The sequence below is a fragment of the Uloborus diversus genome, chromosome 10 (genome assembly GCF_026930045.1).
Source record: "Uloborus diversus isolate 005 chromosome 10, Udiv.v.3.1, whole genome shotgun sequence".
NCBI lineage: Eukaryota > Metazoa > Arthropoda > Arachnida > Araneae > Uloboridae > Uloborus > Uloborus diversus.
Window position 1 is genome coordinate 85,173,484 of NC_072740.1, and position 18,283 is coordinate 85,191,766.

Sequence of the window (18,283 nt, forward strand, 5' to 3'; positions counted from 1 at the left end):
TGAGAACATAAAAGGCAGTGCTTTCGTGACACCTCCCCCCCCCCCCTCTTTTCTGCGAAAAGGTTTTCCCTTCGTTTTGCATGTATTCATGTGTATTCATTACAATAGAACTAACTATCTCTGCAAGACTAAAAGGTATTAAGTTTTCGGATTATGTGCATTTGTGAACATTATAAACTAGTTAAATCTCATTTCTCAGTGAAGCAACTTTTCGCAAAACATTGTATCACACTCTAGCATTAAAAGACTTAAATGATCATCTTTATGGTGACTTTTTACAACGACAAAAGTGACGTTACTGAACATACACTTGTCAGAAAATATGAATGCAACGTTAAAGTGGTAGTAATTTTTACCATTTGGAAAAACGAGCTCTAGTAGTAGTACTACTCGATTTAAGAAACAAAGGACTGGTTTTCGATCAGTTCTGAGCACCGCAAGGTTGGAAGTCCAATTTATCTCATACTGCTGATTCGTAGTGGGTACTAGTAGTAGGTACTAACCTTTTAGTACGCACCATTGAAACTTTCCAAGTATTAGAGATGTTATTGACAAGAGTAAATTAATAAAAATTGAGAGGTTTTTTAAAATAAGTTCTGTATTTCAGATTCGGACGAACTAAGTACAAAAAATTACATTATTTTTACTATTACATCTACATCTAGAATCTGCTTTTGCATAAAGTCATCATAATGCAAGCCCGTAATATTCAAATTATAGTTTTATCTATTGAAATGTTTTATACTCGCATCAGAGTACGTTTCCAAAACTACGGAATACTAGACACTTCGAGGAAATTTCTCAATTTAGCTACTTAGAAATTATGAAAGAGAAAGAAATCATTTGATCCTGTTAAACCAACACTACCTGGATAAAAGGTATAATCATTAGATCGCTATGAAACTCCAACGTCATAAGAAAGAAAGGAACTGCATCAGTTCAATGACTGAAGTAGCATTGTTAACACAAGAGCTTTTGAACAGCTGTGTTTTGTTCGAAGAAAGGAATCTTTTATTACTAGTGTTCCATTATTGATATTATTTTGTGCTGCACCTTTAACTTAACGTGTTATCTTTCAAAAACAACTATCAACGAACAAGGAGTATATTAAAGTGTGGTTTTCAATTTGCGCAACGGCTGAAAGCCAGTCCAAGAGGGAACAGAGGAGCCATTTCAAAGGAAAATTTTGCCCACAAAAGCTTCGAATAGCTTTAGCTTTCACATCAAAGATTCAGTCTAATACAACTGTGTTTTAGTTTGATTCTCAAGAAACTGTTTACTGTGAAGTCCAGCTATGTGTAGTTTGGCACGAAAAGTAAGCACTAAATTGAATACGACGTTTTTCTATAAGAAATATCAAGACTGGTTTTGCGTAGCCTGTTTTAAGCCTAAAATTGTAATGTGAACAGGACTATATTTTCTAATTTTTCCCGTACACTGTTATAACTGCAGGTTCATATGGCTCATTTTACGATGAAACGCTCACCAGCGGGACCCCCTTAAAGGGTCCATTTTGGTACCATGTGGCACTCAACGGAGAAAAATCGACTCCATAAGGGTGTCATAGGTAGCCAAAAAGGCAACCTTAACAGGGGGGGGGGGCGCTGATGCTAAAAGTGATCCACCCTAAGAAGTGCCCATATGCAATCCGCAGTTTTACCAGGGTTGGGGGAAGGGAAAATGGTATATAGAGTCAATCAAAGTTTTTGTTTTTGCTATGAGTACAAAAAAAAAGAAAGAAAGAAAGAAAAAGAAAAATGGAGAAAGAGAAAATATTTACGTCAAAGAATGTTTCCTGAAACTTGAAAACAACGGACTAAAATAAAAAATTCATTTTTTTCCAGTGTTCTAGATATGTGAGCAGCTATACACAGCAAGCCAATTAGAGAATGCTTAAACACTGTCTTCTTTGTACAACCAGATTTGATTTCGATGATGGTTCATCTGACCCTAAGGGTCATAACTTCTCCATTTTCGTACAAAATATTTAAGGTAGCACGGACGAACTACATAAGTTCTTCAAACTAGACCAATCGCTATGAATGTTATCTCAAGACGTTAAAATATCAGTCAAAATATCTAAAAAAGCATTTTCCCCCGAAAAGACTGCTTATCTTTGCTTTTCTGTTTTTAGGCTTTTATCGAGTTTTTTTTATGCCCAAGTTTGCGCTGTGGCAATGTCAGTGACAAATTAAAACCCTGCCCTTGACCTTGTAAGTAGCAATAATAATATTCCCGCGCTATCTGTAGAAGAGGGGGAAGGAGGCTTGCTGCATCGTTTCGAGATATCGGTAATTGGTCCGTCCAAAAATGGCGGGAGTTAACCCATACACACACATGCAAAAAAAAAAAAAAAAAAACTCATGAAATATATCTTCATGCTTAAATGGTATTTAATGGCGTTGCCTGCAATCTTCCTGTTTTTTTCTACCGAAACGACTCGGAAATGGTAATCGTTATTTGTTTGCTACATTTATTTGATATTCATTTGCGACGGAGAAGGTGAAGGTTAAATGCACATTGCTTATTTATCAACTAAATACCGCAAAGGGGGTGTGCCCTACTAGGGTTATTTAATTTGTTGCGGGCATTAGAGCTTAGCGGTACTGTGACAGGCACTAAATTGTGTTAGTGACTAGCATTTAGTAATAAAAAACATTGTTTGTTGCTATTCGATGAGTCGCAGCTATATTTTTCGATTTTAAGCGAATGATGAAATAATGTTTCTCATATCTCGACGAAAAATAGTAACTTTACCAAGAGTCAAATATGAGCTTCCAACTAATGTTGAATGTTCAAGCTTTTCTCGAAACTTATTAAGATGAATTTTTCATGCTGATTTTTATTGTATGTTTTAATATTCTGCTCCGACTCCTCAGAAGAGATACTTTAACATATTCAACAGATTTTACTAATAATTAAAGCTCAAAGTTTCCTGTTCAAATATTTAAGGTTTAAATAAAAGCTTTATTCGCAAGTAAAACTATATTAGGAACAATGCTTCTTTATTATTATGTGGTAAGTTTCTACTTTATAATCCTAGATAGATTTTATGATTATGTAATTAGTCTATCGTTATTATCATTTGCGAAAAAAGTTGAATTGTTTCTTAATGATTATGTGATAGTTTTGTTTGATTAAATGCTGAATATTTCATACTATATTTGATTTATTGCTGCGTGCACAATACATTTTAAAATTCATGTACGTTGCTCTCATAATGAATTTATTCTCAAGTAAAACAATATTCTTTATGGTTATGTGATAAGTTTGTACTTTATAATCATTGGCAGACATCTTTATGTCATTAGCCTATCATTTTTGTCATTTGCCAAAAAAAAATAGGAATATTGCTTCTTCATAATTATGTGATAATTTTGTTTGATTAAATGCTAAATATTCCATACTATATTTGTTTTATTGTTGCGTGAAAAATACATTTTATAATACATGTACGTTGCATAAATAATAAATTTTATCATTTTTAATTTAAACAGGCGCTTAATTTTATAATTCATCTTCAATGGCATTTTGTCTGGGCCTTATTTACTATTAATAAGGATTCAATATTATTAATTTTATAAACTAAATATCGTCAGCTCATAGATATTATAAAAAAATTGGTTGGACGAAAGGTGCCTGAATACTTGCTATAGTCGTATTTACTAGCAATTTCTGATAGATTTTCTACCATTAACTTGAGAATGACGTCATTTCAGAATCGTTTCATTACAGAATGAACACAGAATAAGGGTCTGATAAGTATCTGCTTTACGATATCTCTTTACTTTCAAGAGGAAAGTTATGTAATTTGTTTTAAATAATATTACAGATTCAAGGAATTTTATTTTTCGTACTAGTGCTCGGAAACTCTTCGAGCTGGCAATTTGTTCTAAATAGACTTGATAAAAATGCTTTGTGGATTAAAGAATTTTTAATTTTATTGCATTCTATTTTTTTTAATTTAAAAACATTTATTATTATCGCAGGCAACCGAAAAGGAAACTTTCATGATTTTAAAAACTAATAAATACTTAAAGTTTTTTCAACCAGGTTATCAAAAATATAGCAAGAATTTTAGTATAAGCACATTATTTAATTTTATTGCATCAAATAGCTATGAATAAGAAAACCAAATGCAAGAGTACTTTCACCTTAGCGTATGGGAAAATTATCAATTTAAAATTTTCCATTGTGCAAAGAAAGTTTCAACAGACTACTTTACTGTCGGGAATGATATTTTTCTTTCTTTCATCTTTTTTTTGGGGAGGGGGGGAGGGGGCAAACTATTTTATGTTTACTGCCCAGTTTGCTTGCTATTAATATTAGTACCTTTTAAGTCATTATTAGCATTATTTCTTTATGCCACTTAATTTCGCTAACGGGTTCAGAAATGAGCTGCACGATTTGATGGTCGGGCACGTTTTTATTTTTTAAATGTCTCTGATGCAAAATAAGATCATAAGACCTCAAATAATCATCTAAAAGCGAACAGCTTTCGCGAAATAAGAGCCCGAATTTTTTCTCTAAACCCCGTAGAATGACTGAAATGACATCATTTTCCGGGCTAGTTTTCAGTACTTCACAATCGCCATGGCAAATAGGTCACGGCTTTAAAATTTAAGAAAAATCCTGGCTCTATGCTTTAAAAAAAAAAAAAAAAAACTAGTTTTGAACTTTTTGCCAAATGATCGATAAAGTAATTTTCTAAGTTTTCATTTAAATTCTTATCTCACTAAAACTCAGTAATGCAAACGAGAAAGAGGTAATGAGACGCTGTTTAAAAAAAAAAAAATAGTTCTTCTAATAGTTTGCGAATAGTTAAACAGTTCCTTCACGTAACAAAACCTTCAAAAGTTTCTTCGGTGAAAACGTGACTTCATTTTAAAAGCTAATTACCGGCCATTTCTTGAATAAATGAGCCAGTTTAATAAGTTACAAAGTTATCAAATGTTTCTAGTGAAAATAATTTTTCTTCTACTGTTGCAGGAAATAATTTCATCCCGCAGAAAAAAAAATCAAAAATGTATTTGGCAACACAAAATATGAAAATATTTTGGAAACTTAAATTGAAACTTGATTGTCTGCCTCCATTCTTCTGGAGGAAGAACCAAACTTTTGTTGTTAATCGTGATGGATTTACTCTCTCATTGTGTTTAAACTGCGGGGGAAAGGTGAAGGCTAAACGTTTGTTTATGGACTTGTTGCAAAAGAAGTTGATCATGTTACGTTTAATGGATTTGTAACAAAGCGTAATTACATTGAGAAAGCGCTTCTCTGCGTGAAAAGAATTAGGTTAACGATGGGGTAGGGGCTCATTGAGGAAGGTTTCCGATTTTATGCAATATTCTACTCTTGTATTTTCAGTTTTTTTTTTTTTTAATCAACAGAAAGAAATCACTCCTTAATTTGTAATCAAAGCATTTGCTTTATGTGTTTCACAATAAGAGTGATGCGGATGTAATAGTTTTAGGTTTGAAAATATCACTACGGACGTTATAACATTAATTTATGCCTGCTGGAAAAAATGCTGATTATTTCAAAGATGGAGATAAATTCACTAACAATATATTTATAATTGTGTGGTATCAGCTAATTTGGTTTACTCGGTTTATTTGATTTTAATTATCTGATTTGATCAGTTTTTAATTTCAAAAATGCTAATATTTCTTTTCAAATGATAAAACAATTTTGAGCTTTAAGTTAATTCCAGGAACTACTGTTCACTTTGTCTTCCGTTAGAAGTTTATGAAGTTTACGGTTTGGTGCTAAATTTATTAATTATTGAATGCATTAATATCAAAAATTATATTTTCTTATAACCGAACTGTTGTAATCTAATAAATTGAAACTCAAGAAACAAAAAAAAAAAAAAAAGGTTTTGAAATTCACAAATTTAAAAGTTAGACTAATTTTGGCCCTATGAAGGTAACATTTCTACTTTCATTAGTAGCAAAACCGTGGAAGCAGTGGGATAGAAGTGACTCCATGAAGGGTGATCATAAGACGGAAATTTAGAGATAGCAGAGATAGCCCGAAACATTTTAAGCCGATAATGATGCATCAAATTCAGTGACAAGCTTACATGAATATAGTACAACAGGTGTACAGTTTTTAAAGAAATAGAGGTGAAGCAATAGGTAGTCGTAAATGACTAATTTTAAATTCTAACGAACATTAGTCAGGCTATTGTTATAGCCTTTGCTCCCACCTACTCAATCAGGGATTTTCAAATAGACAGGGTGAAATATGTTTCTGTTTGTAATTTCTTTTCTTTTATTTTATCTGTGAGATGCATTTTTGTAAAAAATATTACCTTATTGAAATAAAATGAATTGAATTGAGTTGAATATTTAGAGATCTTGAAAGCAATACTACTGAACGCATAACGGAAGTTACCTGTAAATATACAAGCGAATCAAATGACTTTTAAATTTTCTACCACGGGCAACATTAGCATTATAAAAACTAGCGGGAACCGCTAGTTTTTATAATGTCTTAATATTTACCGAAGAAAGGTCTAAATGCTGGATATATTATAAAAAACTCTTTTGAACGGCGCTGGAATTTTTCAAAGAATTTATACGACAGTATGTCGAAGAGAAAAACTTGCTTTTTTTAACGTAGAAATATTAATTATTCAAAACACTAATATAATTGTAATGCATAAAAAAAATGTTGTAATTTTTCTGATTCAGGAAAATATGTTCACCTATCAGATGCCAAATTAGTCTCTTAAATTGAAGCTATCTGAGAAAATAATTTAAAACTCATCATCGAAACGTACATTTTACAAAAAGAAAACTCAGAAATGTGCTTTAAAAATGTTTTTGAGTGATGGGGAAAAAGGAACATGAATTTGAAATATAAAACTTTTAAGATTTTTTCTTTAAAAGAAAATTAATTCTTTGAAATTGGTTGTTTTCTTTCGAAAACGGGGACACTGATTAACAAATTTACGCAGACACAAGTATAACAATTGTGGTGCTTGTTATTTGACTTCAAATTTGAATGTATCATACCTTTACCACATGCCTTAAGATAATATTAGCCAAGTCCGTCATCAATAAATAAATAAATAAATAAAGTGCCTAAACTTGTTTGTTAGTTTCTTCTCTCCTTTTAATGTTTGGGAAATAATGTTTTTTTAATAACTTGATACAGTATGTTGGTTCTCTCTTGCAATGTTATTTAAAAATATTTTATAGGGATAAATGATTAATAACTCAAGTTCATAACTCATGCATTCATACTAAATTTGAAATATAATATTCCTTTAATTGCAAACAAAAATATCATCTACGAGAAAATTTACAGTCAACCTGAGTATTTTCTCTCTCTCTTGTTTGATATAAATATCAAACATTGATGGAATATAATATTCAATAATAGGAAGTACATTTAAAGTTACGCTTGATGTTTGAAAACTTTATCAAAGATAGCCTTACTATGGTAATGAAATATAGAGGAATGAGGGAAAAAGTGGAGCTAAGATTACTGAGCTTTTTCTAAGAGAACAAATTGGAAATTTATTTTGGAAATTACAGTACAAAAAGAAAGGATATTTATTATTTTTTTATAAAACTTGCAATGAAGCATTATTTATTGTTTTAAGCAGTAAATTAACGCTTTAAAAGAAAAGTTGAAATTTTTCTTTTTTTTTTTTCATCGAGCAAAGTAAAAAATGAAACACTTTTTTTAACGAAATACGAAATATTTTCTATTCAATTATAAAAAAAAATATTTTTAATCAAATGAATTGATAAATTAAATGTTAATGAATAAATGAAAAGATAAAGAAACAATAAACAAATAATTACATTAATTAATGTATGAAGGAAGACAAATGAGTGTGTAAAAGAGTGAATAAATAAGAAAAAAGTGAATGAATGAATAAAATGAAGGAATGTAAATGAATTAATTAATACTTGTAGTAATAATGACAAGTAATAAATATATCCTTGTTGTAATAATGAAAAACGTTTAATGAATATAATTCTGTTATAGCAAAAAAGTTCATGATAAAAGTAGTCTTGTTACAATGATAAAAAATACATAACAAACCTTTGTTAAGATAAATGATAATGATGAGAAAGTTCAATAAATAGTATTTTGTTAAAATAATACAAATATATAATAAATTTATGGATATTTATTTTGAAACATAGTGACGGAAGAAATACTTAGCAATTCGAAAAGTTTGAGTGTCATGGACAAACATTTTCTTCTAGCAAATTTTCTTGTCAGTTTCTGATTCCGTTGCATCAGTAAGACTAACGAAGAACAAATCAAGTTGGAAAAACATAATTGTGTCGTTCGATAAACAGTTCGAAAGGAAATGATTTGTATTTTCGTTTTCGAAATCGTCTGCGAACATATTTCTCATCACGCAATCTTATAATGTAGTTCAAGAGGTCAGCGTGTTGAAGCCGTCCAAGGGGAAAAGTGAACGCAAAACAATACATTGTTATGTTGAAGAAAATGCCGCAGATAAATGCTTTTTGGATGACAATTCCTTGCAAAAAAAAAAAGGATGTGAGGAATAAATCATTACTGCCTATAGTTTTGAAATACGGTTTTTTGAATCACTTGCGAGCGAATTCTGAACTATATAAGCATAACTGACGGAACTCAAAAAAACATTTCAACTTGATTTATGAGTGCTTATTCGCAATGTTGTCAAAACAATAAAAATTGTGATTGATTTTAATTAAGTATTTTTCTTTCCTTCAAAGATTATTTTTTTCAAAGACAAAACGAGGGACTTTGTTACCAGGAAAATTAGTTATTGATGAACGTTATTAATGATTTAATGAACAATGGTTCATGATAACTTTGTTATCATGAAAAATAAGCTAGACACATTTTTTGCAATCCAAAATTTATTTTTGAGAAACTAAAACAAAAATGGAATCAGCTGTGTGAATGGTGACACAAGTGAGAGAGAGATAAATTTCTGTTAAGAAATTAGCTTCAAAATCAGTAACGAAGGGGAAAGTAATAACGGCTTCTCACTTATCAACTGATTAAAGTTTCATTGGATGTAATTAAACCATGGTAACACATCATCAGTTTTAATTAGAGGTTTTGAACAGTCTCTGGTTAGTCTACTCATTGACAACAATAATTTGTTACGATTCAAACATATTACGGCTTTAATTTTTTCCCTGTCCATAAAACATCACTGAATTCGAAAAGGTGCTCATAGTATAATCAGTGGCGTAGCTACGCTTTCTGCCGCCCGAGGCGGTTCCTTAACTTGCCTTCCATTTGTTGGGAAATAGTTAATACATGAAAGAGTTAAAAGTGTTTTAATAAGATTTTAATGAAGGAAAAAAAATCCTTCTTATTTTTCTTGCAGAAAGGGAAAAAAAGGAATTCGAGCTCCACCGAAAAAATTCCAAAATTTAAGTCCAAATTCGGAATTTTAGGCAATTTTTGGTAATGGTTTACAGAAAAGAAGCTTTGAGCTCCCTCCAGATTTTTTCTTTTTCTTTCTTTCTTTTTTTTTCAAAATTAAAATCCGTTTTATGCTTTCTTTGGTGACGTTAGGGGGATTGGGAGTTCGCAAAGAAATTTTCCGAAATTTAAGTCTTAAAAAAGTCATTTTAGGCTATCTTTGGATACGTGAAGATATTGTGGAAGGTTCAGCGGCGCTGTCAGGAAAGCTTTTCAACTAAACTGAAAAGCACGTAAATGTAGGCTGTATATAGTGGCGTAAGGGCCTCCCCCAACTCCAACAAAGACTAGATTTTCTTTCCGAAATATTTTCAAACTTGAAATCAATTTTAGTCTATCTGTGATGACGTTAAAGAGAATAGGGAACGTACACGAGCTCTCAAAAAATTTTCCGACGCCGAATTTTCAAAAACGCAATACTTGACGGCATAATTTCTACAAAAATGATGGGAAGTCATATGGTTTTCCTGCAGGGACGGATGCAAGGGAGGGGCGGGGGGGGGCGATCGCCTCTCCCTTGAGGGACCTTGCACCGGCAATTTTTCCGAATTGAAGTCCTGAAACGATAGTGTAAGTTGTTTTTAATGACATTAAGGAAAGGGAGGAGGTTTGAATCTTCCTCCCGGAAGCTTTCCGCCATTGAAGTTTCAAAAAGGCAGTTTTAGACTATCTTTGGCGATAATTGGGGGGGGGGACTTCTCCTGCCACGTAGCAAAATTTAGTCTTAAAAACGCGATTGTAGACATCTCAGGTTGTTCTAGGGGAAAAAAATTGGTTCGGTGACTTTCCTCTCGTAATTTTTCGAAACCGAAGTCTATAAAATTCAATTTTATACTACCTTCGATGATGCTAGGAGGTGAGGGTTTCAAAACATCCCAAAGAAATTATACGAAATTGAAGTTCCAAAAACGCAATTTTGGAATACCTCTTTCAAACGAAAAAGAAAGGAATATGTTCAGGGACCTCCTTCACTATTTTTTTTTTACTTTATTTTGCTTCAGATAAAAATGCTGTGGTGGTCTCCTCTCTCTCCCAAGCATGTATAAATCAGATACGTAGTAAGGTGTGAGTCAAAAAAAAAACCGCCCCCACCTTGAAACATTTCTGGATCCGTCGTTGTTTTCCCGTCTCCTTTGGAAAGTTTTTGAAAATGACGTCCTAAAACGGGACTTCAGCCGTTGTTTGACGGACAACGTCATGAAAGAGAGTTCGGCGGTGGGTTTCCCACCCGAAATCTTTTTTGTATAACTGTTGCTCATTTTAAGCTCTTCATCACTGAAAAAGGATGGCTTTGCGGTCTTCCCTTAGAAATTTCTAAAAACGAAATTTGGAGACAACTGTGATAAAGTTAGGTTCGTGCACATTTGGGGTCCCTACCTTAGAATTTTTCTGAAATTTAAGTTTAAAAAACACCAACGTTAAGCTATTTTTGGAGATATTGGATGCGATGGGGATTTTAAAGTTCGAAGTTGATGTCCTTAATACACATATTAGACTGTCTTTAACCACGTTAAAGGAAGGGTCAGGGCTTGACCACCCTCTGGAATTTGTTGGTATTGAAATTTTAAAATCTCAATATTAGGCCGAAGGATGAGATGTAAAGGGATAAGACGAGCCTGGGCGTTATCCTTTGGAAATGTTTCGAGACTCAAGGCTTAAAAACTGCACTTTTGGGCTGTTTGGTGACGTTAAGAGATAGCAAGGTTCTTCCCCAAAAATGTGACACCGCCCTCAGTCTGTACCTTCAGACGAAGGAAGAGGAAAAAAAACAGTATAATGCTGAGATGTCCACAAAAACAACACATGTTTTGTATTTGAGTAATTTTATTATCATATTCGTACCACAACCTTAGAATTGAAAACCTTTTTTATGACTCCAAAAAAAGATCAAAAGTGTGAAATTGCCGTCCCCCGAAAAGTGCCGCCCGGTGCGAACCGCCCCCTCCGCTCCTCCCTAGCTGCGCTACTGAGTATAATTGTCTCTTTTTTACATGCTGAGAATGATTTACATGATGTGAAGACGATTGTTATCGATAGTTTAACGATTCCATAAAAAAAAAATTGGTCGCTAAGATTAAAATGTAATAATAAACAAATTTGAGCAATTGTCATTAAATAAATTTTTAAAAACCTTAAAAACTACATTTATATTACTTTTATACTATCTCGTTTTACTTAGAATTATTAAAAGCGTATTAAAAAGGTAATTTTACTAAACAAAATAATTTAAGACAAAGAGAAAAATTGGATTTCCAACATATTTATTTACTTCGTAAAAATATAAAACCTTTTGATGATATTTGTTTTTAAACTGAATCTATGGGTATAACATGTTCCGAAATTGTGTTATTTTAACAAATAGTGAAACGACAGAAATTATTATCTTTGTCGAAAGAATTGATGCTGGAATTTTTTTCTGCACTATTTTTCCTGAAAAGCGGATTGTCAATTTTTTAAATATTTTGACTTACACTGATTCTGAGTTCAAAAATTCATTTTCACAGCATATTTTCGACAAGAAGATTATATTTATTCATTCTGAGCTACTTTTCCTGAAGAGCAAGTTATTATAACTTTAGTGTTTTTGACTTACACTATTCCTTCTTTCAAGAACTCAATTTGTAGACGGTTTCATAATTCCCACTGCCCTCCGCAAATTGCTTTTATTTCTTGTCTCCCAAGAGACGCGATCTTGCATTATTACTCCAATATTCCAAGTGACTGACTGTTATTACCGGATTATCTTTTTTTTAAATGATTATTTTAATTGCTTCCTAGACTTGGTTCAAAACGTATCTTTTGTGCTTGAAGTTCTTTTAGGTTGCTCGAGGTAAACATTTTTCGTCTGAATCGCTGAGGGAGCGTTGTTTTTATTAATTTATTTAAGCTCGTGGTCGTTTCTATTTATATTTATGGAGCAAAGTAATTAGTTTAGGAGATTATGTTAGCTGTTTTGAGTCTGGGTTTTGAAGATTTAAAATAAAATTTAAAAATAATGCAATTAAGAATAGAACAACTATTTTCAATTCCTAATATTTTACCTTCACACTTCTTTTTCCACATTTTTTATTTGAATTAAATTATGCTCAGATATATATGTATAATTTTTTTCCAATAAGAAGTACTGAGTAAGTTTGAGTGTTTAAAAAAGTTAATTGATTTTGTACCACACATGTATTAAGCAACGTTCAGCAAAGTACCAAATCTGGCTTCCTGTTGTTAATCTAGTGTCTAGGATTGTATTTAATGGTAAAAATCTTTAATTGAAACCTCAGACGTTATGAAGAATAATTTTGTTAAACCCGTTTTATTTTAGCTCTTGTGCACAAATGAATGCAGGTTCATTCACACTATCTGTAATACATTCCTTGCTCGCTTGATTAAATTTTAGGCAGTTACAATTGCTTGAAAATTTAAAGGTAGAAAAGAAGCTCATGCTTTAAAAAATACTTAGATGCAGTTTAATTTAAAAAGTATAGCAAAAGAAAAATGGAATGAATCATTGAAAATTTACTCACCAAAATAAAGAGGAGATTCTCGTGTTGCGACATTATCATCAATATAAGGTATGCCAAGTGTATAAACAGCTGTTGCTCCAATGCCAATAAAGAAGAGACTTACAAAAAATACAGCTAAGACAGCATGAGTAACTTTGTTCTGGTAAGCAGTGTTATCTGGAGAGTCACATCGTGAAGCAAGGCGACCTTTGTAGAAATGTGTCTTAGAAACAGATACCTCTCCATCATTCGTAGTATTTTCCGAAAAGAATGAATCAATGCTGGAAGGTATGTCTCTGGGAGACTTGGAAAGTTCGCTTCTTGAGACATTTTTGAACGGTCTCAAGTCGTGGCACAATCTTGCATTCAATTCACGCAATTTATAAGCAGAAGCATTGATAGGTCCAGTTTGCGAGTATTTATGTGAATAATCCTCTCCTGTACCAAAGATAAAATGGGGCGTGGAACATAGAATGGATGCTCCAGCAAATATAAGCATGCCGAAAGAAATCCATTTAGGACGATGGCCTTGGCCTCCATAATAAGTTAACAATAAAGCTCCTCCGATCTGTCCAATTTCAGTAGCTGACATGATAATCCCTGTAGTCTTGCTCTGAATCTGGAACAGTTTCTCTATGGTAGTTAGGACACTCACAAAATAGGTATAGTACATTCCTTGAAGCACACTGGTCAGGCAGAATACAACCAGGAAGGCTTTTTTGTTGGCAAGTGGTTGCAACCAGTTTGGTCTGAAGGAAAACATGCCACAATCTAAGGTTTCTAACATTTCTGGTTCGGCAAATCTCACTACTCTGATTTCACTATCAGTATGACCATTCGCCACAGGTTTGGGATGATGTCCATTTGCATGGCAACCGTTGCCATTTGTTTCACTAATAGGTGTGGCAGCAAGTGGAACACGTACTTCATCTTGTTCCGATATTTCCGAACCACCGGAAATCCACGACTCGACCATTTTGACTTCTGGAAAGGAGAAGAAATATATGTTGGTGTAACATTTCAATTGTTAAACAGGATACTTTACTGCATTAAATGTAAACTTATGAATGTGAGAGTATTAACTGCTGAAGTGAAATGTACAAATCAGAATACTATTAAAAATATTAAATACGTCAATTTAAATAAAAGCGTTGTAAGAAAAATAAAAGATTTATGTTTCTACGTTTGGTAAAATTCTATGCTAAATTCACTAGGAATACTAAAACTTTGTTTAAAGGCCATTGCACGGAAAACGTTAATTTTGTCCCGCACGTACCGCCTCACATATTTCATTAAAAATAAAAGCTAAAGGGATAATGATATAACGATAAAAATGTTATAGCTTAAGAAACTACTGTATGATTCCTTAAGCAAAAGATTTCGTCATTTCTTTTTAAAATAATTTCTTTTTTAATTAAATACATGAAAAGCCACGTGCGGAACAAAGGGACTACTTTTTCGAGGAATATGTGTGTGGCTCAATACATATTTTTTTCAAAAGTTTAAACTATTGTTTCTTAACAAATCAGATATGTTTCATTTACGTTAGAACCTTTGCTCTCCTAATCTACAATTTATTTTAACGCTATTATGTTAATAGTTAATATCTTAATGGAGCAAAAATATTAACTAAAATATTTAAAAAATCTGCATATACGGGAGGGTGGCCCAAAGCGGGTAGGCTTTCGCATGTCTCCCCCCCATGATGTGTAAGCGGCGCTGTATAAGTATGTCGTAACTACATGAAAACCCCCGAGTTTTTATCAATCCCAGCGACCAGGCTTAAAATTAAAAAAAAAAAAAGATACATTTCTTTAAAAAAATTAAGTTTTTTATGATCAATCGAAGATGAGTTTATTTATTTATTTATTTATTTATTTATTTATTTGAGTGTCAATAATATTACGTTGTTATGACACCATCCACCTACAAACTACGATAGTCATTTCGTTTGTTTCTTTTTTAAATTTAAGGTTATGATTATTGAAATAAAAAACGTGCCTTTGGGCAAAGCGGGTCGGGCAAAGCGGGTATAGGTTTTATCATACATTTATTTATAATTCCTTGGCTCGTATGCTGAGTTAGATATAGTGAACAGAACAACTAATAAAGACAAATATCGAAAAACGTATTCTATACAAACTTGGGGAACTAATTAGCTCCATATATCATTATAATTTAAGGTTATTTGTTCAAAATTACTACTATATGTTGTTAGTATCGGGATGAACTTTATCCCTTCATGCATTAACTTTTATTTTAATATAGATTACAACGAATTACAAAACAATACGCTAAAATTGCTGTTTAACGTTGTCATAAAGTTATAAAAATTTTTTTTAAATTTTTAATAGAGGTTAAAAGAGTTTTTCCTCTGAACATTAACCGTGGAGCATCATTAGACGTACATTTTCACATAAAAATAAAATTAAAATTTAAGGTAAGTTTATAAATCTGCAGTCTGCTATAAAACAAAATATAAATTTTATTTTTTAGAAAAGATAAGTTTTGCGATGTTATTTCGCACATATCGTCGCCTCAGAGCAACAGTAAGATATCTAATCCCTGAAATAACACTAAGATATCTTAATGTAGCTCTGAGGCGACGATATATGCTTATATAACATTGCTAACTATATAACCATGGTTGTATTTAATAGAACTTACATAAATATAGTTAAATATAATATTGCTCAAAACGGTATTTTTTTTCCAGAATGGATCGCAATGATGTTGTCCGCTGTTTTCGAATATTTCACTCCTTCAAATTGAATCCTCCCTCCTCTAAAAATATCAAGGAGTGATTGTTCTCCGTGGAAAAATATCCTAGCTATACGTCTGATCAAAGTCATTTTTAGTCATTAATATCTGAATATATTGTTGTCACTCAGAACATTTTGCCTACTAGAAATTTAAAATATGTAAAAATATGAAAAGAGAAAATATGGTCTATGTTAAAATAAAGCAGCGCTGAGAGTCAGACATTAAAATGTTTCTAAATAGCACACATTATTAGTTTTACATATTAACGACATAAAATAAATAAAATTATCTTGTATATAGGGGAGGGTGGCCCAAAGCGCGTAGGTTTTTTAGGAACGCTCGAAAATTGTAGTTTGTGGACTTTTATCGTAATAATTTCGGTTTTATTTCCTAGCAGAGATCTTGAACTTCAAAAAAAAAGTGATTTTTGTATCATTTCAAACCTAATATTTATTTATTATCAATTTTTATAAACATTTGAAAAACTCGCTTTGCCCTACCAGGGAGCCCGAAGCGGGTAAGCGTAACTAATAGTGTTTTGGTACATTTGCCAGCCAAACATGAAGCTATAAATGATTGAAATAGTTGACTACCTACCAGCCATTATATAAGAAAATGTAAAACAGTTATACTTATCCAATTTAAAGTCAGCACATTTATTTATAAAACATTAAGAAATAACTGATTAAATTAACAGACTAATTGCCATCCTAAAAAATAACTTTTTAAAGTTATACTTATTCTATTGAATTTGAAAATCTAAGTCAGCATACGAGTCAGGAAATTATAAATAAATATATGATAAATCCTATACCCGCTTTGCCGAAAGGCACGTTTTTTATTTCAATAATCATAAGCTTAAATTTAAAAAAAGAAAAACGAAATGACTATCGTAGTTTGTAGGTGGATGGTGTCAGAATAACGTAATATTATTGACAATAAAAAAAATAAACTCATCTTCGACTAATCATAAGTTACAAAACTTCATTTTTTTTTTTAGAAATGTATCATTTTTTATTTTAAGCCTGGTCGCGCCATGTCGCTTCACTGCTGCTTCGCTAGAATTGATAAAACTCGGGGGTGTTCATGTAAACACGACATACTTATACATCGTCGCTTACACATCATGGGGGGGGGGCATACGAAGACCTACCCGCTTAGGGCCACTCTTCCCTATATGCAGAATAAAAACTGGGCAAGTCCACGAAAAAGTCAACCATTTGTACCGCACGTGAGGGTTCAGATATTTCATTAAAAAGTAATAACTGTAAAGAGTAATGTGATGAAATGTTTTGCGAAAAAATTACACAGTTCGTAATTTGTTAAGCAAACAAATTTTTTTTCATTAATATTTTAAATTATTTTTAATGAAAAATATGAGGCTTCACATGCGGGACAAAATGACCGTTTTCCGTGGAATGACCCAACTGCGAAAAATATTTTTATAGCTGCAATTTCAAAATTTTATTTTGCAAACATTTTTAAATACACGATGCACATCAAAATCTTGTGCTCAAATAACAGCGCAAAAAAAAAAAAAAACATGCAAGGCAATGTCACTAAAGTCTCGGAATTATTATTTTTTCCTTGCAATTTATTAAAACACGCAGTGAAACCCGCTTTCAGTTTCAGAATACACTGCAATATGCTCTTAAAGGTTTCAAAAAGCTTTCTAGTTAACACAATACGTAAAAGATCATAAACCCCTTCTCTTTTAAAATAATGTGTAACACAGTAACCTTTGATAACCACTGAAGCTATTTATTTGATTGGCTACATGATACGGCGATAATTCAAGAAGTTTGAAAGACTTAAGTGTCTAATCCATCATAATACTGATAAGAAACAGCTTTTCGTACTCCAACTCTGAAATATAAACATCAGTTATCAAAACTATTCAGTTCCTCGATGTAGACTAAATTTCTTGATGGTGTTTGTTACTGAATAGCCGTGTTAAATTAACTAAAGATTTTTCGAAAATTGCATGTGTTTAGAGTAGTTTAACAATTTTTAATAAGTTTTTAGTAAGTTTTTTTTGAAAATTTGCTCTATATGTTTGTGCTGTTTTCATCCTTAATTATACAGTGTAATCTGTTTTCCATGCAAGAGTAATTCACTTTGTTGTATTATAACTATTTAGCTTTTATTATATTTACAATAACATCAAATAGTTGCTCAACTGCAATTGACAACGTGGAACAACACTGACAAAAATTCCACTTTAATTAAAAAAAGGCACGTGGACACTGATGAATTTATCAAATTTTGCTACTTATGGACATGCATGAATTTAATTTAAAGACAATGGTTAGCGTGCTTATGCATTCACAGCAATTAATCACAAAAAGTTTCTTCGCGTGAAGAAAAATCTCATGTCTTATCTTGCAAAACTTCAGGCAAGCACATGCAGAAATATGCTGTTTTTTTATTTCATTTATAAAAAAAGTAAGCCGGTTTAATGACATTTTCGTAAAAATGTAGTCACACATAATCGGGAATCAAAAAAAAAAAAAAAAAAAATCGATTGGTACTACGTTATAAAATGAAAGATCCATTTCCTGCAC

At 32.0% G+C, this 18,283-nt stretch overlaps 1 protein-coding gene across 2 annotated transcripts in view; it reads right to left on the reverse strand.

The window, feature by feature from the left end:
* LOC129231823 (solute carrier organic anion transporter family member 74D-like) overlaps positions 1-18,283 on the reverse strand; it is a 264,635-nt gene that overhangs the window by 89,128 nt on the left and 157,224 nt on the right. For both annotated transcript variants that reach the window (XM_054866204.1, XM_054866203.1), the window contains exon 4: positions 12,978-13,940. In XM_054866204.1, the coding sequence (XP_054722179.1) occupies positions 12,978-13,932 (955 nt within the window). In that variant the 5' untranslated portion in view covers positions 13,933-13,940. The remainder of the gene's footprint in view (positions 1-12,977; positions 13,941-18,283) is intronic.